Raw genomic sequence first — 23,995 nt, 5'->3', positions numbered from 1 at the left:
TCTATCTCTAAATGCTTCTTCTCTAAATCATCTAGTTACCCTCACCAACTTCTTTTTTAACATCATATCAGTATAGACTGATTGTTTTTCGCTCTCAACAACAAAAATTTCTAACACTCTTTTTCCATGACATGAGAAATTATTTCACAAATAACTGGAATACTAGTTTCAAACATTATGTTGATATGTGCTTCCCAAAAAGAGTTTGATGGAACAAATGTTGGTTTTATATTTAATATTTTTATTCAGCCTCATAACGGAGAAGAAACTGACAGCATAAATGGCAATCACACTGTCAATTAAATTAAGATACATTATGCCTATTTTGTCAACAATTATTCTTTAAATGTATCTTTGTACCTGTGGAAAGAAAAAGTGATATTAGCTAAGGCTGATAATGGAAGACAAAAGTCTTGTTGACCAGAAAATAACAAAAGGTATTTCTGCTCTGTTCTGCATTAACCCTCCTAAAGTTAGAACAACCCCACAGAAGTCAGCTATACCACTGATGTTTGGAGCTACCTAAGTTAAAACAGGATGTGATCATTAGTTTATAAACATCTTTTGAGGGCATAGCACAGAGAACGGAAAAAAGATTGTACTTTTGTAGCAATATGGTTTCAACATCAGTATATAAAGACATAATAACATCCATACGTTTATTTCAAAGAAGCAGAAGCACAATACTCTATTTGCCCTCTTGGCACATGTGCAACTGCTGATATGCACAGGAACTTTGAATACGCACAACACCATAGCTCTGAAAATACGGTGATGGGAGAGACATTTATTCTTCAGGCATGCACAGTTTTAAAGATATGCAGAGTGCTAAGTGAAACCAAAAAAGACAGCTTATACAAGATTGTCTTGGTGATACTACGATAGGAAAAGCAACCATGACTTTTGCTTAGTAGAAGCACATTTTATTGATTTTTCTTTGCCTCATTGTGAGACACATGTAAAGCAGCATCTTTTACTGTCTACTGCATTAATATCAGCATCAGGCAGGCTGTTCTATCGTTAATATTGTCAAGATGGCACATGTTTGTGGGTAAGTAATCTGCCTGTTTACAGTGCCATTAGGAAAATGCTGACTCCAACAGTTCACAGGCTTGTTTAAACCTTTCTCTGCTTCTGACCTGCTGAGTATCTGGTATTCAACATTGTATGAGTGATTACCTGTGGCCTCCATTACACAGGTTGTTGGGTTGCTAAGAAATAACTCTCAAGAGGTTAAGAGCCTTGTAGTCACCTTTATCTCAATGCCAGTGATTATCTGTGCTAATTTTCTGCTTGGTGTTGTACTGAAGCACTGACCAAGTCTTATGTCTGAACCTTGACATGCAGAAATAGGAACAATTATAGCTGTAGGTAGAGAGATATACTGGTTGCTTTCACATTATAATCTCTTCAATTCAACATATTATTACAGATGAAACATCATCACTCAACATAAAATTTTCATACCCATTGAGGGGCCAGTAGTCCTTGTTCTATTCTGTAAGCCAGAGCTGAGTTACTACAGAAAAATATAGTCATCCTTCAGCCTTACACTAACTGGCACCAGCGAATTATTCTCCACCAGCTTCACGGTCTTCAACATTGAAAAAGTGAATTTGTCCATTCTTTATGCAAATTAAATAAATGTCAACTCCAGGCAAAAGGTTTCATGTGACAGGGCTTTTAAATTTAATATTTTTTCCTCAAATTGACTGTTATTTTCTACTTAAAAACACACGTTGAATATTAACTATGGGCTAACTGAAGCCATTAATCATTCAGCTAAATAAAACCACTAGGAAGCTGTGAATAACTTTAAATAAAATAATAGCTTTGATACTTGCTACTTCTTAGTTCCTTGCAGACTGAAGTGAAAGACAAAATAAGAGCTATCATATAGTTCAGAAAAAAACTGCTAGTTTTAAATTAAGATGTACTGATGCATCTTAAGACAGACACATGATCACTATACACAGTCTACTATTATTTACATCCTCTGCCACACACAGCTTACCTGCTGCTGGGTTCTAGTCTCTCAGGCTTGTTCAATTCAGTGTTTCATATGATATATATCTTAGGATTTCTTTTCTTAAATTAAAGAAAGGACCACAGTTGCCTGCAGCTCTCATGATCTTCTACTGCAATATTGTGCAGGCAGACAGTACAATTTATTCTATTTTTTGCAATTGGGCATTTGCATGTGAAAAAGGTATGGCAGAGATAGAAATTGTGCCCTGACCTGCTCTGGTAGAATTCTTTACACATTCTTCAAAGTATGCACTAAAAACCCCATTTTGCTCAATGTTCAAGAGCAAGAAATTATCTGCAAGTACATTCCCTGCAAAGAAAAGCTTCTTTAATATGTAGTTGATCTTTAAGTTCCTTTCCAACCTAAATCACACTGTCATTCTGTTGTGCCCCTTTATTTTCAGGGAAAGTTTTCTTCTGTGTTTTGTCCTTATTACCTCTGTCTTTTCTAGCTTTTTCCTTTCTCACTTAAAGCTTCTCCTTCTTTTATGATACTTTCTTCATGTTTCTTACCTTTACTATTTATAATTGTCCTTCTCAAAACAGTAAAAGAGCATGTTACTAGGCAGAGTATAAATAAATCCTTGTGACTTTTCTATGCAGAGCCTTTACTGGCTCATTGGTTTGTTGGTTTGGGGTTTTTTTTGGTTGGCTTTTTTTTTTTTTGGTTTTTTGGGGGTTTTTTGTTGGGTTTTTTTTTTTGTTTGTTTGGTTTTGGTTTTGGTTTTGGTTTTTTTTTTTTCTTTTTGGGTGTATGAGATAGATAAGATTTCTTTGTTATTTCTTCACTACAAAAGTAGAAAGTTGCTAATGGAATGGAAAACCCGGAATCTGGGATTGACTTTGCTATTAACAGCTCAAAAGTAGTTTTCTCATGAACCTGAGTAATTTCTCATTTGTTCATTTCCCTTGATGATGGCTGTCTTTTTTCAGATTGGTATGCTTATTCCTTCCTGAACCTGACAGGAAATGCATCCCTGTAACACTTATTTAGCATTTATTTTTTTAACTTTTTACTTCTCTTTTTGATGAAAACAATTTGGTGGACTCAACGATTACCAAGAAGTCCAATCCTTACCATGTTTCTCTAAATCAAAGTAACTGTCTTAGCTCACCTTATCACTCATTTCCCACTCTTTCATGTATTTAACTGTCTTCCTACTCCACTGATCATGCTATGTTAGACTGGAAAAGAAGAGGGCATCAGTTTTGGCATGCTAGCATCATTTGATCACTCTCACAGAGAATTACACTGTAATGATTCTCTAATTAGAGAGCTGTCTCACTGTGTTAAATCCTACCTGTGTGTGCTGTCAACTGTTTACACAGTTCTCTGTGCCCCAGACTTCACACTTTCAAATATACAGTGATAGCTGACAGCAGCATTGACAAACATAATGTACATTGTACACAGTACAAAAGAAGTAGAAGGACTTTGAAGAAGGGATATACATTTGAGAGTAAGCCAATGTTACCACAGAAGTTTTAACCAGTGTGTATTTTCCTATAAAACAGTTCTTTCTTGTTTTTCTGTGTTTTTCCACAGTGGTTATGTCTTTGATTATGATTACTACAGAGATGATTTCTACAATCGGTATGTGTGCCTGTATTTTTGTACATCCTACATAATTTCTCATGTTGTTGGTGATATAATCCCATTGTTTGGTTAAACAGGCTAATTCTGATTTTATTGATTATTCATTGCATTATTTCTATCGTATAAGAAGACAATTTTTATATCTTGCAGAGAAGATCACCACCACCAAACGTATGCTTACTATGCAGGTCCTCAGGTTTTATCCTTCTCTAAGAGCTGTTGGGGTATTTGCTGTGCTGAACAGTTTAATGGTAGTTTAGTAGAGTTCTTCCAGGCTTGCTTTCACTAGGATGTATAGTGGCTATGAAATTCTTCAGTATGACGTTCCTGGCTTTGTCCAGAAGAACATTGAAAGAAGCAAAAGCGCAAGCTGAACAGTGTGTTCCTGTAGGACAAAAAGGATTTGGATGCCTGAGCAACTGGAGATTTTGCCTTGAGTAGTTACACACAGCCTAGCTCAGCACTGTGAAAATGTATTTATTCAGATGTAGCAGAATCCCCACAACACAGGAGTAGCAAGAATGATCACAGATAGCCAACTTGTTAGCCAGCAGTGCTGTGTTTTTGCATTGCAGCAGCTTGGTTTGTCACAGGACAAGTGGGCCAGAGAGGAACAAAGCTTTGCTCCACCAGCCTGTTCTGATCTAATATTTCTCCTATGTAAAGCAATGGACAGTAGCAGGGGAACAGTTACCCCCAGAAGTTAAGTTAGGTATATGTGCTATATACCTTTCTGCTTAGGAACACAGTAGGAAAAATGTAGAAACAATATTTTCATGTTTGTTTTCCTCCTGATATGGGTTAAATTTGAGCCACTAGTTTTAGTTTGGCATATAAATTACCATGCCCCTTTGGACGAAGCTAGAAATATTGAGATATAGCATAGCATATGAACATATGAAGTAAAAGCCATCAAAGCAGTTTAATCCTGCTCTGTCCAGCCTTTGCAGTAGGAATAGCACATGTCCTGTAAAAAGTTAGTTTCCATAGGCTTTTGTTTATTTTTTCCAAGCTCTGAATTTTATCTGTGGAATTGTATGTTTTTAAAAAGAATAGTGTTTCTCATCTATGCCACACGAATATTAAAGGTATATGTCTAGTTTTTTCCTCAATTCTGTATTTTATGTGTAGCATAAATGATAAACTGTAATGGTTAATTTTCACCAAAAAAAATTACAGAACTTATTGGATGTTAAGAATTGTTTCTTGGTTTCTCTCTTGTTAATTGCATTGTTATGCAAAACCATTGACAGTGAAACATATCCATAGATCTATTCAATAGTATAATTTTTTAATTTAGAAGTCTTTCAGAATTAAGACAGCAGAACTTCTATGGTAGAAAACCTGCATATGAGGTTGGCCTCATTAGGCTGGACATGCTGATATTCTGAAAACAAAAATTGTATGAGGTGAACAGTCTCTTTTAGATGCCAGATGATGGAAGGAAAAGATGAAAATCTCAATATAGTAGTCATGAAAAAGAAAATCCCATGGAGAATTTCATGTACTAACTACTTATAGGAAATAAAAATTAAGAAATATAGTCATGATTCTTTGAATTGTTGAACTTCTGAACTTTCTGAATTTCTATCGCAAACCATAGATCTTGTTTCCTAATATTTCAACTAATTTATGTTATTAGCTTTCCAGACTCCTTGAAGGGAGAAAGTCTTTCTTACCTTGACTAAAACAGTGATGAGATCAAAAAAGGGTGTCAGAAATGGATAGTTCATTAAAATAAAATCTATATGAAGGCAGATTGGCAAGATCAGAACTGTACATTTAGAAGGATGACTGAAAGAAAAGTTGTATGCACACTAGTGATTATTGGGACTGAAAATTTGGGACTGAAAATTTCTCTTTATCATTTCTTTTATTACAAGCACAAGAAAAACAGACATGGTGGTTCAAATCCCTAAATGGAAGCATTGTTTTTTAAAAGAAAGAATGTTATTGGAATATACAGAACCTGACAAAACAAAATACCAAGACCAAAAGTTTTGCATGATTTCATAAACAAAAGTAGGAATAGTTTGATTAACATTCATTTAGATAAATGTTCTTTCATATATTTTGAGAAAAGGAAGCATAGTTTCACCTTTCACTATGTTATCTAAACATAAACTATTGAAAGCTAAAAAACTGTCACCTTTGGACAATAATCATATAATGAAAATTTTCATGACAGCTTATAGTACTTCAGAAGCATTTTTTTTCCCAGTAATATCAAACTCCTTTTTGATATTACTGGGAAAAAAATGCTTCAGAAGTGCTTGGATATTTTAGCATTTCCATACCAATTCATTCTGCAATAGAGAGAACATATGCAAAGACTCTTGTTATTTCAGAAACTGCAAGATATTTCTTTAGGGTGATGGTTGTCTTCAGGAAAGTTCTCTTTTGTTCTTTACTTTTACATCTTTAAGAATAGCAGATAGAAAACTAGAATTTAAGCCATGCATGTAATAAAGGAGCTGAAATGTCACAACAAAATATATTGCTGTTGGCTGTGAACAATGAAATTATGTGGACCTGTGGAAAGCAAGTTATGGATTTTCCATACGGCAAATTGCAGAGTCCCATAATACATCCTTCATTTGAATGACACACAAAAAATCTGAGCTGGTCTGTGCACCAGTGTGTGACTGAAATCTGAATAAGGCACTTAATGTGCATAGGTCCTTGAAATCTAATTTGACTTGATATAAAGTGATTACAGTTTCAAAGGGTAATTTTCTCAGATAACATGCAAATTTAGTTGACAGAGAGTTCCCCTGACATGAAATCACAGAGGGTTTTATGGAGTCCAGCTGACTTAATCTTTTCTAGGTTGTTTGATTACCATGGCCGTGTCCCCCCTCCACCCCGTGCAGTGATTCCACTCAAACGTCCTCGGGTGGCTGTGACAACAACTCGTAGAGGCAAAGGGGTTTTCTCCATGAAGGGAGCATCACGGTCCACTTCAAGTGGGGCTTCTTCCTCAGGATCCAAATGTGAGTTGCTCATATCAGTTGAATATTATTGAAACAATGATTCTAGCAATTTCTGAAAAAAGACAGCTTCCACTATATAGATAGCCCTATTGCAGTAATTTCCTAGCCTAAATCTCTAGCTTGAAAAACTGGTTTGATTACCAAAGCTTCCAGCCTCTTCTGCAAGTCAAGGAGCACACTGATGACATTTTTAAAGGAAATTCTTTCAACATTTGACCTGCTCCCTCAGCCTCAGAAAAAGGCTTTTAAAATCTCCTCTCAACTTGACTGCTCATTCACCATGAGATCTTGTGAACTGCTGCTAACAAAAAAAATAATAATCTTATTATAGACCGACAGAGGCACATTGATTTCTGTGGAGACCTCAGGGTTGTATGTAAGCTGGTAGGGATGGACTGGGGCGGGGGGGCAGGGGAGGTTGGGTTATGTGTATTCTTTTTTATCGGATGCCTTTGAGTGTAGAAAGAGGTAAAGCATCTTTGTTTTAAATGAAATTCAGAACAGGATTGGCAACTTGGATTTATTTAATCCTTCTTTAGTGAGTTGGCCCTAGAAGAGTTGATGAACAATAGGCATTCCCTCCTCCAAGCTCACCAAGCTCCCCACTCCCTAGTATGTCCTGGGAACTTCATCTTCCTCTTCGTGCATCTTTCAGCACCCACCCGTCTTCCCCTGCCCCTTTTGTGGAGTGATACTGTCCTTGGAAGCTCCACTGGAAGAGGAAGAGAAAGATCAGGTAGGGGTCAGATACTAGAAGGACTGAAGGAACTTCAGTAAGTCTTTTGCAGTACTAGAGTGGCCAGCAAAACATCATGCTGTCTTACCATGAAATAGGTGAACCCATCAACAGAACATCTTACTGCCAGAGGAGTTAATTAGGGCATCAAGAGGACCCAGTCATATACTCTGTTTGAATAAGATAGTCAAGTCTTACATGCTAGTATCAAACAAAGGAGATGGACCTCGTCAGCCCATTAGGATACATCCTTGATCCTATTGCATGACCCAACGATATCAGAGACCTTGAAGGAAAACATGCAGTAAACATGTAAATGCATGTGACTGAAAAAATGGACATGTGGTAAACATAGCTAAAGATCATGTTGTGCACTCAGGAACAAGCAGCTCGAGACATTCCTTGGAAAGGATGATCTGACAGAGAGGCCATGTTGTGTGTACAGTTAAATCACTTCCAAGTCTTCAGGGAATCAATGGGCTGGATGTCCATTACCACTAACAAGATCTTTGATGCCTAATACACTGGAAGACACATAAATTTAGGTCTCACATTATAAAGCTGACTCAAACCCTAAGAGAACGTCTGGGAGTAGTAATATTTCCTTTGTTCTCTGGAAGATGAACATGAGTCTAGACATTTTCACACTTACCTTGAAGCAACCCTTTTCTCAGTATTTTAAGTGATCAATTATGTTTTCTTCTATTATTATAAAAGAAAGGATGCAGCTCAATATCTTCACTTTAGGAAACTTTGTTAGTCCTTTTCAGTCCTTGGATCTTTGGGTTTTCACAAAGTGAATTAAAGCTTTAGTTAGATCTCATTTGTTCATCAGTTTCGGTTGTCTTATCTACATGAATACTTAGTAGTATCAGTACATTCAAATCACTAATTGTCCTAAAGTATGCATTAATAACAATTTTTTTGCGGCACTTGCCATAAAAGGGAATTTATTTTCAGATAAGTTTTTTATATATTTTTCTCATCATTCAGAACTAGGATAGCTATAAAATTCTTCTAGAGAGCTGAGGATCTTAGTGTTTGTATCCCAACAGATGGCAAGAAAAGCTCTCAGTCAGAAATCTGAATTTCTATAGTAGTGAATGAGGCAGAGAATATTACATTAATATCCAGATATATGTTCCTCAGATCTACTGCAAAATTTGCTTCTGCATTTCAAAAAATGCTTTGTAATAGTGTGTAATAGGACTTAAATAATGCATAGCACAGATTATAGGATTCAACCCTAGTCCAAGTATCCACAGGCACTTGTTATAAGATTTCCAAAACACTGCCTATAAAATATGGCAAATATTGCAGGAACTATAAATTATTTAATGGAAGTGCAATCAGGAGGGTCCAGATCCAAACAGACAGTGTTATTCCCCAGTGGAGGTATCCTTCAATGTATTCAGGTGTGATCTGAATTTTAAGTGTCAGTCTTAGAGCTCCAAGTGACAAGATCATCCTTGGATCAAGCTCTTTAACTGAAGAGAGAGCTGTAAGATGCATCACTTAAAACATGGGCTTTTTGACCTGTGTTAGCTTTCTGTCCTCAATTCATTACAATGACAATTGGAAAAAAATGCAGAATTTTTATTGTGATAAAATAAATTCCACAAAATTCTTTCTGCACGCAGCGCATCTTTAAAGGGAGTCAGACACCCAGTATACAGGTTTTCATGCCTAATTTTCCATAAAACTACTTTGCTTTTTGTCAATTCCAGTCAACCCATCATAAATGTAGAAACATGATTTTGTTGGCTTAGACAGGAATGTAATCAGCTTATTGTACGACCTTTATCAGAGAAGTAGTGGAGCCATTCTCTTAGAACTTCAATTTGGAAAGTAGAGAAGGTATGTTTTGCAACTTCCTTTGCCATTTTCTTGGAAAAGTTGGTTATATTGAATTGTGGGAGAAAGCAATTTGATATTTTGTAGCTCCTTACTCTACTCTGCTAATCTGAACCCCTTGAATAATGCACTGTCAATTCTAATGTTAATTTATTGCTAGGTAGATAAGGAGAAACATTCAACAAATTCTCCAATAAGGAGAAACCTAGTTCATGGGAAGGAAGCTATTTTGCATTTAATGAAATTTAAGACCATAAAACACCTTAATTGCACGTTTAGAATTAACAATGTTAAAATGGCATTGACTATACCTTGAAGATTTCACCCCCATATAGCAAAAACTCTCATGAGATCACTTCCCTTAAAAGACCTTTCAGATGTAAGTAGAAATCTCATAGATATAACTGTTCACACTCAGACCCAGAAAATAAACCCATATATATCATATTAAAGGTCAGAATCCCAGATTTCACATTCTGGTAAAATCACCAGAATCAAAAGGACTTATTTCAGAAAAACAGAAATCCAAAGGAAGAAGTTTATTGTTGTGAAGATATTACAAAACACGGTATCAAAAATGCCTTGCTCATTGATGAGCATATCTGCAAAAATATATCCACCAAACAGTAAACCCCTGTTTGACCCAAAAGTGACTATATGTGTTATAAATCTGCTTCTAAAACATAAAATACATTAGGAAGATTTTATTTCTTTCCTAAATCCATAATTTTTCAAGGAACAGTTATCAATATTTTGTTTTCTTTTTAACTCCAAAGACTAGAAGAACATAAATCAGCATTTGCAAATCACCAGAAGTAACTCACAAAATTAAATATATTGGTGGGTAAATCACACATAGTAGTTCTTCATGTTAATGGTATGAAGCAGTACATTTAGTTTGCTATTTAGAACTAGGAAGAGCTCACTTTTTATTACAATGTAGAAATTGAAGGGCTCAAAGTGTGCACTGTCATTTTACACATCTGAAATCAGGAGGAAAATATTAATCAAATCTTTTATACTCTGTGTGCTTGAAATTAAGGAGTAGGCACTTCAGACATTAAAATATGTATTGAATTATGTCTTTAAATGAATTAATTTTGACTCATGGAGTTTATATTTAGCTTCCTCAGCTGATCCATTTTTCAGTGATATCTACAGCAGTAAAATATGATAAAATATTTTTTATTAAACATGAAGGGCTTAGTTAAAAATACATGACATTTCTTCCCAAAGAAATCTAAATCATGCTTTGTGGATGAATCAATTTGCAGCTACAGCAAAAAAAATATGTTTCACAAAAAGCTATAATTCAACAGTAGCACTTTCATTTTTAAAAATGCAATTGACCTTAATTTTATCCCTCTTATAATGCACTGTATGTGACTGTCTTCTTTGGTGTTAGATGATTCAATGAAAGATTCTAGAAGGGCTAGAAAGAGTCATTGAACCAAATTCTTTACTCTTGCAAGTAGCATCATCATCTAATCCTTTAAGATACATCTTAAAAATAGTTAGGGTTTGGGTTTTTTCTGTTTCTTGTAATTTCCTGCTTAGTTTGTTCCTCATTTATTCATATTCTTGTTTTACTTTTGTTCCAACACTGACTTAGCATAAAACTGTTATTTCTTTTTACCTTTTTTTGTCTTCAGCAAACAAGAAAAATGCTTGTCACACTAAAGGCTTTCCATTTTTATGGTCATCTTCACATGTACCTGCTCTCCACATGTACTTGCTAGAATTCAATGGTTCAACCTGTACTCACCAGGTCCTCATACAAAGAAAATACGCTTGTCCATCCTTGCAATGCATAATTTGACACACCCTAGCACTGCATTTTCCTTTGCATGGTTGCAGATAGTGGTATTCTGTTATCAACCCAAGGATAATTCTGTCATTGTCTTCTTCTGCTGATGAACCTTGGTGCTAAGAGTAGGACTTCTATTGTTAAGTTTAGGGGTTTTTTTCAGTGAAATCTCATCTTTTTTTTCTAACATAACATTACTTTAAATCACCTGACCTCTTCTTCCATTCCAGTTTACTCTGAATAAGTGATATCTTTCAATTTCATATGATCAGCAAATTTCACCTATTCACATTTTTGCATTGGAGCTGTTGAAGATATTTAGCCATTACTAATTTCATTAATAATTTTTCTCTCTTTCAATATGTGCATTTCTGTTATCTGCTGTCCTTTATTTTATCTGTTAATTTGGAAAAATTTCTTGAAGAGTAAGTTACCTTAATTTCCTACTCTTTTGCTCAAAAACAGAGGGACAGATATTTTGGGTACATGCATGTCATGTGTCATGTTTACCAATGGCTTTGCTTCTTGCCTGAGATAAATTAAAAAAAAAACAACATGATGTTGTAAAGGAGAATTTTTATAGTTAAGGCAGGACACCTAGAGCACAGAATTTATAATCTTTACATTTTATCTTTGTCATAACACTGCTTTAAAAGCCTGACATTCTTGCCAAGTGCTATCACAGACTCACAGAATGGTTGGGTTTGGAAGGGACCGCTGGAGCTCCTCTGGTGCAAGTGCCCTGCAAAACAAATTTCCTAGGACTGTGTCTCACCACACCCACGGGAAGAAAAAATAAAATTCTCATGTTTAGATGAAATTTCACATGCTTTAATTTATGCCAAGGGTCTTTGGTGTGTCAGTGGGATCTACTGAGAAGAGTCTGGCTTTGTCATCTTCATTTCTTATTGTACTGGGGAGCCCAGAGGTGGGCACAATGCTCCAGATGTGGCCTCACAAGTGCTGGGTAGAGTGGTGTGCTGGGTTTGGCTGGGGCAGAGTCAATTTTCTTTTCAGTAGCTACTATGGGGCTGTGTTGTGAATTTGTGCTGGAAACAGTGTTGATGACACCAACGAGCAGGATGGGGATGCACAAGGAACTGGGAGGGGACACACCTGGGACAGGCAATTCCAGATGGCCAAAGGGATGTTCCAAAGGGATGTATTTCAATTAATAAACTGTTCTCATCTCAACCAATGAGTTTTCTCACTTTTACCCTCCTTTACTTCCCCCCATCCTTCTGGGTTTTGGAGGGAAGTGAGCAACTGTGTGGTGCTGAGTTGCTGGATGCAATTAAACTGTGACAAGGAAAAGATCTGGCTCATGCTCAACTTACTTTTCATCAGGGTCCTTCATAATTTGTCTTTAGTAGTTGCTGCTTACTACAAAAATACTCACTGTGCTATAATTGAGAGTGGAATTTCTCTAGGACAATAATTTTGAAGACTTGTACAATCCTCTGCAAGGTAAAACAGTAAGCAGTTCAAATAATTACAACATCACAGTATTGGAAAGAGAGTGAAAGTTTGGCACTTGTGCAGACTGGTTGAGATTTTTTCTTTTTTCTTTCAGTCCTTTTTAGTGTTAACTTGAAGCGAATGACTCTATGATCATGGAATCATAGAATCATTTAGATTGGAAAAAACCTCCAGATTGTCCAGTTCAGCCTTTAACTGCTTACTACCTTGTCAACTAGACCATAACATTAATATCACATAGTGATTTCTTGAACACCTCCAGGGATGGTGACTCCCTAAGAAGTAATTTCCAGTGTTTAACAACCATTTCTATAAAGAAATTACTTCTAATATCCAACCTGAAATGCCCAGGTGCAGCTTGAGGCTATGTCCTCTTGCCCTATCACTAGTTATCTGGGAGAAGTGGACACCTCCCACTTATCTACAACTTCCTTTCAGTTTGCTGTACAGAGTGATAGAGGTCTTCTTGAGCCTTCTTTTCACCAGGCCAAACAACCCTAACTCCCTCCAGCACTTCTCATATGAATTACCTCCAAGAGTTTTCACCAGCCTCCATTGCCTTCATTGCCCTTCTCTGGAGACTCTCCAGCATCTCAGTCTTTCTTCAACTGAGGTGCTTAGGCCTGGACACAGCACTCAAGGTGTCTCACCAGTGCTGAGTACAGGGGCACAATGACTGCCCTGGTGTCCTGGTTTAGGGTGAATTTGATAGACAATCTCCAAAGGAGGGCCCCTCCAGAAAGCAAACCCCACGGCCCCTCCCCCCCAACCGGTTCGGGAAGGATTCCTCAGAAGGAAGTGGAAAGAGCCTGTTTATTTAACAGGCACAGCACTCCCCAGCACACAAAATGAACGATACCGGATGACACCACTCTGAAAATGATGACAAAATCAGAAAGTCTCTTTCAGGGCTGGTTGCTCTGTTCTCAGTCCCTCCGGCGCTGGGGCAGCTGCTGCAGCCAAACGTTGTAAACCCTCGGTGTTCCCAGGTCTCAGTCCAGAGCAGGTTCGAGATGGTTGAAGAAAAAGGAGAGGAGAAACAGTCTAGGAAAGAATTTGGACTGTTTAGCTAGAACTAGCTAATAAGCAGAAGCAAAAGCAAGCAGAAGCGAAAGCAGAGAGAGAGAGATAGAGCAAAGCAGAAAGCCAAAAGCAAAAAGCAAAAACAGCCCTATGTACGGCCCATCTCTGTGTCCCTGATAAGAGAAACCCAAACAAAACTTTCATTCTTCAGAGCCAGTCTTAAAGGCACAGAACATATGAATGGGGATACAAGCATCATAACGTCAGCCCAGGACACCTGGTCATGCTGGCCACTCTGTTGCTGACACAGGCCAGGTGTCATTGGCCATCTTGGCCACCAAGGCACACACTGGGTCATGTCCAGTCATCTGTTGCCCAGCACCCCCTTGTCCTTTACCACTGGGGTTTCTTCCTTGAATCCTCGTTGTTTTGTTCCTTCTGGTACTATCTTCTTCCCAGCCTATTTCTTCCAGAGACACCACAAGGAAGCCCCTGTGCAGCAGACCCGAGCTCAACAGCAGTGCCAGGCATGAGCATGTTTCCTTGTCAAACTCAGAAGTGCAAATGTTTTCTGCTTTGCTTAGTAGACTGGAAACAAGTACCATTAGGTCCTTGCAGTGTCACTTCTGGGTCTGACCTTTGGGGCCTGGCCAGCCTGAAGTTTGCAGATCAAGGGAGCGTCCCTGACACAACAGTTTGGCTGCACGGAATGTGTTGCCAATAGGCTTCACAGTGGGTTGCTGCCAGTACTTAGCATTCCCCATTGGAGCAGTTCACACCATTTCACTCTGGATTCTGAGCTGCCTTGCTACTCTAAGATGGACCAGCCACTGTCCCTGGGGAATCAGTAACCTTCTAGTTGTATAGTTGTAGGACTCTTAACAATTTGTTTCAGATCTGTGGGATTGGAGAATTATTTCTCTAAAAACATTTTAAACCCTCATTCTATGAATACACAAAATAATTTCATCAAATACCGTATGGCATATAAGAGTCTAGCACAGGTTAGTTTTACGCTTTTTTTTTAAGTCCTTCTGTTCGTGCCATTTGAGATGAGAGGTTTCAGCTTGTACTGTGAGATAATGCAATTTCTCAATATGAGCACGATTAAATAAGGGCATTACTGCATATAGCAACCTACTGCCTTTAGCTGGCATGTTGTACTATAATGCACATCATAGTATAACCTACATTATAGTATATATGCCCAAACTCTAAGATAAAAATCTTTGGTTTCAGCCTCAGTGAATATGCTTCAGGTTTGGAATAAGGCTAATTTGAAGCAAACACCTACTCATCAACTATCACTGAAGCAGGCAATAGCTTGTCTTCACACTTCATCATAAGATTGATTGCCCAATGCAAATTACCTGAGCCACCATGATAATAGACATGGCCAATGTCATCAATGAACAGGACTGATGCAGCAAGATGCAGCCAGAAGACCCTTTTGACAGAAAGGGAACATGTTCTTCTTCATAGCAGACCATTCCTCTTCCCAGGCTCGATAAGAACCTGCCTTGTTGTGTGTATCCATGCCCTTGATACACACACCAAAGTCAATGCACATCCTCCTTCAGCAATGGTGGAGGAGTAACACAGCTCAGTGCTCTTCCACTGCCAGTCCCTCATGGGGATGGTCCATTTCTTCCCATAAGAGTTGTAAGAGTGAAAGCTCTGTTTCCTACTCTGCTCCTTTATAAATGGATTTATTCTCCCATGCTAGCATAGAGTTGCCATTTTCTCCTTTTGATTTTTCCACATTATATCCTAGCACAAACAGGGCAAGTGTACTTATTTGGGCCACCTTCTAGCATAAAACACATGTTCTGATAATGCCAAAATAATAAGATAATTTATAAGGGCTGCAGCACTGTTTCCTTTGAAGCCAAAACATCTCCAAAGCAGTTACTCCTTCTTGGGTTAGACAATGGGAGCACATTAATAAACAAAAATAAAGAGTAAAGCAGTGCAACAAAGATTTGGAAACTTCAGCTAATAATTTATAGGTGATGCCTCCATGTCCTTGGACGCAATCATAAAATGAAATATTTTCATATATTATCCATAGCTGGAAAAAGTACAAGAAATTACCAACTGAAACTGAACTGAAAGCTTTTGAAGCAACAAAACGTGACACCACTTGCAATGAGTTTTTGACTGGAATATAACCCTGCATTCCTGTTGCCCTAGCACTTATATTACCATTTACTCTTGCTGAGAAATACATACTGTAGGGGATCTATTTATTATTGTCAATACTATCACAAAAGAGTCCAGCAAAATAGCACAGCAAGACTGTGACAGGTCTATCATATTTGAATTATTTCACTATAGGCTGTTTTTAAGTAAAAAATACTTGGATTTATGAAAATATTTTTGAGATGTTTTTCCTGAAATTACTACTACTGAGCAACACACCTTTCATGGATTCTTGCCAATAAGGCTCAGAATCCTGTGGTTTCTAGGATTCTGCATTTTTAAATAACAATGCTAATTTTAAAAGGTAAATCTCTGAAAATATTGACAAAAATGAGAGAGTGTAATTTCTACTAAACAGAAAAGAAAAAAAGAACATGTTTTGCTTGGGGGGATAATGTTACCACAAATATAGTTTATTTCATGTTTTGCATTTTGGTCTCTCCACAGTGAAATCAGATGAGTTGCAAACAATCAAGAAAGAATTAACTCAAATCAAAACAAAAATTGACTCCTTGTTAGGGAGACTGGAAAAGATTGAAAAGCAGCAAAAAGCTGAAGCAGGTAGGTAAAAGCCGGTTTTAGTGGAATTAATTAAATTAGAACCTTGTTACTTGTCAAGCAAGTCAGACCAAAGAGAATGGAAGTTTTCTGAAATTTTGGTACTTAATGGAGCCTGAAGCAAGGTAAATCAACTCTCAGGTAAACTACTGGCAGAATAGATTAATATTCTTCACAGAACATGCATCATCATTTAAGAAGAGTTTTTAATGGTGTAGTAGGAAAAAATAATCTTTCTAGTTGCTCTGGAAACCAAACATCACTAAAAAACTGACTGAACAGAATTAGGCTGGATGTTTTTGACCATGGGCATGCTTGTGCTAGGCACATTAAGTATTAATAGATGGTGTATATCAAGAATTATTGTCTGGGCAATCGGCAGGAGGTAATAATCACAAATTGATGCAAGAAAAAATTCTGTTTGATGTAAGGAAAAGAGATGCACCTAAGCAGTATAGTGAGTTGACCAGAGAGACCATACTGGCTCCATCCTTGGAAACATTCAAAACTCATTGGGCTCATGGACCTATGGACCTGTGCTAAAATTTGAGTTTGTCCCTGATTTGAAGAGGGGTTGGACTGGGAGAGCCCAGAGATATTTTCCAGCCTCAGTTATTGAGTGAAGTTTGGGCCTCTTCATAAAACTGGTTACAGCTCCAGTTTAGCTTTTTTCTGGCTTAAAAGTTTTGGTTTTCATCAAACCTTGGGAATGAAAAAATCCAAAACTACTTCATAATTTAATGAAGTCAGTGCATAATTAATTTTGTTAGATGAATGATCTCACCTGGCAGCACTTTAAAGTCATTCTGAGAGTTATAAGGTTGCATTTTCACCACAGCATATATAAAAAACAAACCCAGTTCTTATGTCTGTCTATGGCATTTTCTTTGCTATGTCCTTATAGATCACATATATATTTTTACAGGACCTTTGTATTAGTGAGTTGATTTTGTCAGAGTCAGTATGGACTCCTTATCTCATGAAAGACTCAATTTTTTTTTTCACCCCTCCATTCTGTGATAAAACCTTTTTCTGAATTTTGTGTGAAATGTGTGAAAGAAATTCTTCCTCAAGAACCCACAGCTGTGGGGCTGTCTGGACAGTAGCCAGTTACATGAAGCCAAAAGCCCATCAGGACTCAAAGAGAATTCCATCAAGACTGACTAAAACATTACTGGGAATTAGCGGTTGAGGGTTACAAACCTGACAAAGTCAAAATAGGAATTTAGATATGGATGTCTCCTGTTTCCAAGTAACTTTTAAAAAAAATATTGTTTGAAAAATAACCTACCTTTCCTTTACAATAACTTTCTAAATTGACAGACAAGGACCAGTCCCCAGATGTTAGTTTATCTCACAAAGTTGAGAGCTTTTTTCAAGTCCAAGGTAAATCATTAGTAGAGAGTGTGATTATCTCTTTCAGATCTGTGCACAATATGTATTCATTAGGTTCTATTTTGTACTTTATGTGAGTTGGATAAAAGTTGGTATAATTGGTGAAGACATAATTGCTAGGCATTTCATGGAATCACGTGTGCACTGAAATATTCCTGATTGTGCTACCATGGGGAGTTTTTATAAAAAATCCATTACTATGCAAAACAATCTGCAGATCATTGTACTTTGATATTCAATTTTCAATTTTGCTAAAGGACTATAGTGGTCTCATTTAAATAGAAATCAGGTCAAAAAGAAGAATGTTTATTCATATTGAGTCACAGTCTTATGGTTTCTGAAGACATGCAATGAATATCCTCAGGTATTAAAAGATGTTTTCAAAATATTGATGTTATAAAACATCAGGTGCAGAACCCTTCCCTCATATGCTTTGCCTCTCTTTGAAGGGTGTGAAGAGAAAAACACCTCAAAGATACCAGTAAGAATGGAACCCCATTTAAGTTTCCTGAGCTGATGAAGAGGGTTATGCAGTCTGGATTATTAGTCTGCAGATCCAAAAAGATTTGTGTAAACTACATCAGCAGCTGAACTATTTCATTTAGAGTGTCAGATGGGAGATGATAAGATGATTTTGTTCCTTCTCCATGGTTTGGCAATGTTATTTCTTATTTTCCTCTGCCAGGAGGTGTGGCCTCACTAAGACTGGGATCAGAGAGAGGATTTGTTTCTCATTTGCACAAAGCAAAAATCAAACCATCATCTTGCTCTTTTGGTTTTCTACGTTTGACTCAGTCTCCTGAGGAATAATTTTTAATCCTAAAAGTTGTTACATCTGGAGGAATGTGATGTTACAGGCTGGCCAAGCTCAGTGCATTATCAGTTACTGCTCTACAGCTGCATGAAAACTCTCCTTGCAGTAAAAGCTGATGTTCTGGCTTTTTCTATTATCAACTCCTAACCTTTCCAATAGGGGTAATATAGAAAATAGGATTTCCTGTACATAGGAAAACTGTAGAAATAGCTACTGTAGCAATAGCTCCTTTGTTTGCAAAAATCTGAACCAAGAAGCTAGGAATAAGCTGTTCTGACATTAAAAAAAAAAAAAAAATTAAAAAAAATTAGAGACTATTCTTCCTGTAATATTAGAGATTAGGCTCAAAGTTAGGTTCCTGAGTTTATCGTCTCAGAAGAGCCCAAAAGAGATGAGTACTGAGGCGGTATTTTAGCCTTCTCTGAAGAACCCAGTCTATGTTCTCATTAAGACAATTAAGTGACCTAATTTTTTAGCAAGTGCATCTTAGATGGTTTCCCATTTAAATTATTGTCTCCCAATTCAACAATCTTTGTTTTAAAAGCCTTGACCAAAATTGATTCAGTTGTCATTGCCAGAACTGAGTGATCTCAGAAGTGGCTAAAGACAGGAAGTGGTAGGGCCAGATATAGAAGGCATAGGTGATTCAATCCATATTTTCTTATGCATAAAGCAAGTAAAACAATCACTTTTAACTAGCATGGGATTGTATGTAGCACCTTACTAGCAGAAGATAAAGCTCCACGGGGTGAATCTTCTGCTAATATATATGACTACAGTACTGTCAGAGCAGCTGTCTAAGATGGCTTTGCATTCTTTAAATCTAAGAACCTTTCTGAAGACATTAGGTGACTGAGGGAGGAAAGCTTAATTTTTCTGTTTCTCCAGTAAGAGAAGTTGAGAATGAAGGACAAAAGACAAATGAAGGCTAAAGAGATGAATGTAAATGGCAAAATAAATGTGCAAAGTCAAAAGGTAAAACAAATGTCTTGGTTTAAGACTATGGAACAGAAAAATGCCATCAGATTTGAATAGTATGTGTAGCTGGTAATAACTTATGATAAAAAAAATAATAGAGCTTCAAAAATATAGAGCTTCAAGGCAACACGTAATTCATTGGTTGTCCAACAACATAGGTAATGAACTACTACTGTTACAGAGCAGTCAGTCTTACAAAGGAAGAAATATTTTGTTCTAGAAATTCTGTCATTGATCACCCTCAGACTGAAAAGACATTACTTTTCTAGCTGCATGCAACCAATTCTCTGGCCTGATTCACTCTGAGTACATAAAGTCTTTCATATAAGTTCCTGACATGCATAGAAATAAGACTCTGATCCCTCCAAACATTCTTCTAGCCAGTTGCTGTCATTCTTCCATCAATCTTTCTCTGGATTTCTGCTGTTTGGGTGAAGTTCTTCAGCATAACCAGGAGTTTACCAATACCTAGTCACAACAACACAGCTACTCTCATGAATTCAACCAGAATAGATTCTTCAGGCCTCCATGGAAATGACCTTTCTTTTTACCACTTTGCAGAAAATATAGGAAGTCAATATTTGGTTGATTGGAGGGGGAAATTCTCCAGTTATTTCAGCACATTATACCAATGATAAGTAACAGATACTTTACTCCATAAAAATATGTTTACTTGTCTAAAAGTATTTGTTGATTACCTGTATGACTGTTAAGATATATTCACAGTAAATTAATACAAATTCTTACTCATTTATTGGCAATTGACAGCCTTCTGCTTCTCTGAGCATAGATATTTATGTACTTCTCATTGGCTGCTCATGAATAAACATCTGGTGACTGTGCCAATTGAATTCCAAGGCAAAGTCAAGTACAGAAAATCAAAAAGCTGGATCTCCTGGCAAATCAAGCCTTCATCCACTGCATGGCATACATGGGGTAGATGATCATATTGATATTGTGATTTATTTATGCACTGATTTTTGAAAGAAAAGTTTTCAATCACATTTGCCTGGTAGACATTATCACAGAGAATTTTTACAAATCTAGCACATCTGGAGATGGAAGCTTAGGTTTCTTCTGCAGAGCACTTTCCTTTGCCACCAATAGGAAAGGTTACTGAATCTCCATAGAGTATGTTTTCCTTACAGAAGCCCAAAAGAAACAAATGGAAGATAATGCTGATTTGATTCAAGAGGAATGCATATCAGAGAATGCAGATAACTCTACGGAAGAGCCAATTGAAGGAGGGCCAGATGCAGATGGGGATGGAGAAGATATGACTGATGGGATAGAGGAGGATTTTGATGAGGATGGCAGCAATGAGCTGGTAAGGAATAATCATGACCTGTCTGTCTATATGGCTCCTACAAGTAACCACAGAGAACCAACAGTCTGGATTAAGATAAGCTCAGAGCAGCACTGTGATGTTCTGTAACTAGCGCCCAGACCTATACTCCTCATACACTATTATGTCAATTAAGCATAGGAACATCTGAGGAGAATATTTTACTGCATTTGGTAATTTTAGAAAGGAAATAAAATGCAGTTTAAATTGGTTTACATTTATTATTTTACACATGTAAAAGTGTAGAGCGCTACTTTTTCTTTTTTTCTTTTTTTTTTAAATGCTGCTTTTAAAAATGAAATAAGATTCTAAAATGGTGAATTTTTTCATTATTAAACACGTGCTTTCCATGGTCCTGAGTCTCCATGTGTGTACTCTGTGGACTGTATTGGCAGATACAAGTTTTTTTGATGGAAGGATTTTTCGTTAAGAAATGTTTGGGGTTTCCACTGCACCTTTCATGAAATAAAAGCATTTCATTTAGCACCATTACAATGCTAAACTCCTAAGTTCTTCTAGAGCAACATTAAGAAATATTTGGAAAGTGAGATTTATACCTTTCTATGCATTCTAATAAGAATGGAACAGCCACAGTGATTTAGCCTCTATAATACTCTCCCTTCCATCCTGGTTTTCTTATTCTGCTTTGAGCTGAAAGTACTTCAGTTGCTCATTGTCATTGCTTTCATTTAAAAAATATTTAACCATGTGTGTACAGTAAAAATCTTTTAGTGAAGCAGCAGAAGTCAGTTAGCAAGCAGAATCAATAGCAAGTCTGGAGTAACGGGGCATACGAATAGCCAGCGGTTTGTGCTGTTTACTGCAAAAGCAATTTAAACCTACTTGTAATTTTTTCAGGTTTGTGTCCCGTTAGCCAGCCCAAGATTTGAATTTCTATACCCCGAGTAGCATTATTATAGAAGAAGCTACTAAAACCTGAATTCCCTCGCTTTTTCACATGCAATGGAGAACAGATGACATTATCCCTTTTTCTTAAAGAGACAGGTTCTCCTCTTTAGATATAAGGGATGTCTGTAAGAAAATACCACTCTGAATTTGTAGGGAGTTGAAATTTTGTAATTAAGAAATACTTGTAAATATAAACTCCCACCATGGCCAACAGTGGGACCAACTGAAGTGATTTCAGCAGTAGGGGTTTATTGCTAAAATCAACCAGACCAGAGTTTAACAAGAATGGTGGGGTTTGCACTAATTAGGGACCATACTCCCCATTACAGACAACTAAGTGGGGATGTTAACATACAGTGCATTAGACTCTGATTGCTCAGTGCTGTCATTTCTGGATTTGACATACTTAGCATATATCCATGCTATATGACACAAAAAGCAGAAGAATTTTTTCATCTACCAAAGGCCTCAGCAGGAAAGGCTCTATAAAGCAAGCAGCACAGGAAGAATTCATGTGAAAGTCTGGAACTGGCACAGACGTGTTTGCACACTGCTGCTTCCAAGTTAAAAGGCCTTTCCAAGATTCATGTTATGGAATCAGTTGAAGCGCAGTGCGGTGCAGACACAGCTCCAAAGACAGCTCAGAGGTCTGACACACACATCTAAGGCAGGGTGGGGAACCAACTCCAGTTTCTCTGCCTGTCATCACTAAGTGCATGAGTGCTGGGAGGAGGCAGTTCCCTGCACGTGGAGAGTGGTGGCCTCTGCATTGCATCCTGGCATTATTGGCATCCCCCCATCCCAACATGATGGTAGCAAGGAAAGGCCAAGGAATAGGGCTTCTGTTCATCCTCTCAATCAGGTGCAGCCTGGTGCAATGCCAGGGCAGTGGGGCCAGTCCGCTTCATGCCTTCCACCTTCCCAAGGCTGGCACCCTCTAGCTGAGAAGCTGGCAGTACTGTAGACTTTAAAGCTTACAATTAAGATTGTCACTGATGTAAAATCCCCGTCCCTTTCATCCTCCCTTGACATTTCCATGAAGTTTTGGAAGAGGCTACTTCACCTTAGTTTTCCTGCCTGCTGCAATGTGATAATAACACTTTCGTCCTTTTTTTGCAAAGCCTAGGGAGATTAGTGAATGCAAAGTTGCAATGGACAGGATAAAGGATTGCTCAGCAAAGGATTGCTTCAAAGAAATCTCAGGGCATGGGTGTTTTCCACGGAAAGGCAATTATAAATTGCCTTTCTGTGGAAAACACCAATGCCCTGAGATTTCTATAAATTATGTATATTTTCTCTACAGTTTTTACCCAAAGATTCAGCAGCATCAGCCTGTAGTTATGATATGAAAATGGTAGTTTTTGATGCATATTGTTATTCTGACTGTTTTATACTGACATATATTTATGTAGATATACAGGCCAATTCCTATAAGATTTAGTTCCTACTCCAATCATTGATAGTTCTGTAAAGGGAAAGACAGTAACAACACTACCAAATATGCAGTGAATACCCCTGTAGAAAAACTTGGCAATTCAGTTTTCTTCTACCTATCCTGTGCCCTCTTATCTGAAATTGCCCTCTGTCTTTTGAAAAGTAAAGTAGATATACAAGCTTGTTATAAAGCAATTCCTAAGAGGTGTTGTTATTCTTTTTTATAAAAGCTAAATTGTTTAGGAAAGAAAGCTGACTAAGAGCAAATATGTAATTTTGGAATGGAGACAGTTACAAATCTTTTGAGAAAAAAAAAGAAAGGTTAAGAATTAAACACATTAAATGTGACAACAGTAAGAAAATCTTTCCATGTAAGAAAAACAGTACTATTTTGGACTTGGAATTTTAAAAAAATCCTCCAAAAGGCTTTTTTAAAATGAACTCTTTAATGTTTTTCAAATATAGAGCTAAAGGAATTTAAAACAATGATTAAGAAAATATTTTCTCTCACCATTAAGACCAGAGGAAATAAAAAAAATATTTAAATGAGCAAAACTAATGCCCTGAAGTAATTTCACCAGGAAAATTTAATTGGGAGTCCACTAGTATGAAAAATATTAATAGAGGGAAACAGAGAAATTACTTAAATTTAGATATTAACCTTTAGTGAGTTCTTCAGATTTATCTGTAAATCTTCTGCCTCGTCATTTCCCGAAACCTGCTGCAGGTTTGCAGAACAGAATTCTGTTCTCCTAATGCTGTCAATAAAGGGAGGTATTCAAAAAGGTCACACCCACTGTCAGAGTCTAGGTGCTGCCACAATGGAGCCTCTGAATCCGTATA

At 37.2% G+C, this 23,995-nt stretch overlaps 1 protein-coding gene across 5 annotated transcripts in view; it reads left to right on the top strand.

The window, feature by feature from the left end:
* The window catches only part of RALYL (RALY RNA binding protein like), a 373,063-nt gene that overhangs the window by 332,824 nt on the left and 16,244 nt on the right, over window positions 1-23,995 (top strand). For 3 of the 5 annotated variants that reach the window (XM_054279769.1, XM_054279850.1, XM_054280103.1), the window contains 5 exons: window positions 3,575-3,622; window positions 6,455-6,618; window positions 7,274-7,354; window positions 16,167-16,280; window positions 20,613-20,791. In XM_054279769.1, the coding sequence (XP_054135744.1) occupies window positions 3,575-3,622; window positions 6,455-6,618; window positions 7,274-7,354; window positions 16,167-16,280; window positions 20,613-20,791 (586 nt within the window). The remainder of the gene's footprint in view (window positions 1-3,574; window positions 3,623-6,454; window positions 6,619-7,273; window positions 7,355-16,166; window positions 16,281-20,612; window positions 20,792-23,995) is intronic. The other 2 variants (XM_054280017.1, XM_054279931.1) reach the window with 2 other exon arrangements.

Source organism: Melozone crissalis, unplaced genomic scaffold (assembly GCF_028551555.1).
Source record: "Melozone crissalis strain CALT ecotype California unplaced genomic scaffold, PUWL_Pcris_2 ptg000002l_1, whole genome shotgun sequence".
NCBI lineage: Eukaryota > Metazoa > Chordata > Aves > Passeriformes > Passerellidae > Melozone > Melozone crissalis.
Note: the sequence above shows the minus strand (reverse complement) of the source record. Positions and strands in the feature narration are given on the sequence as shown.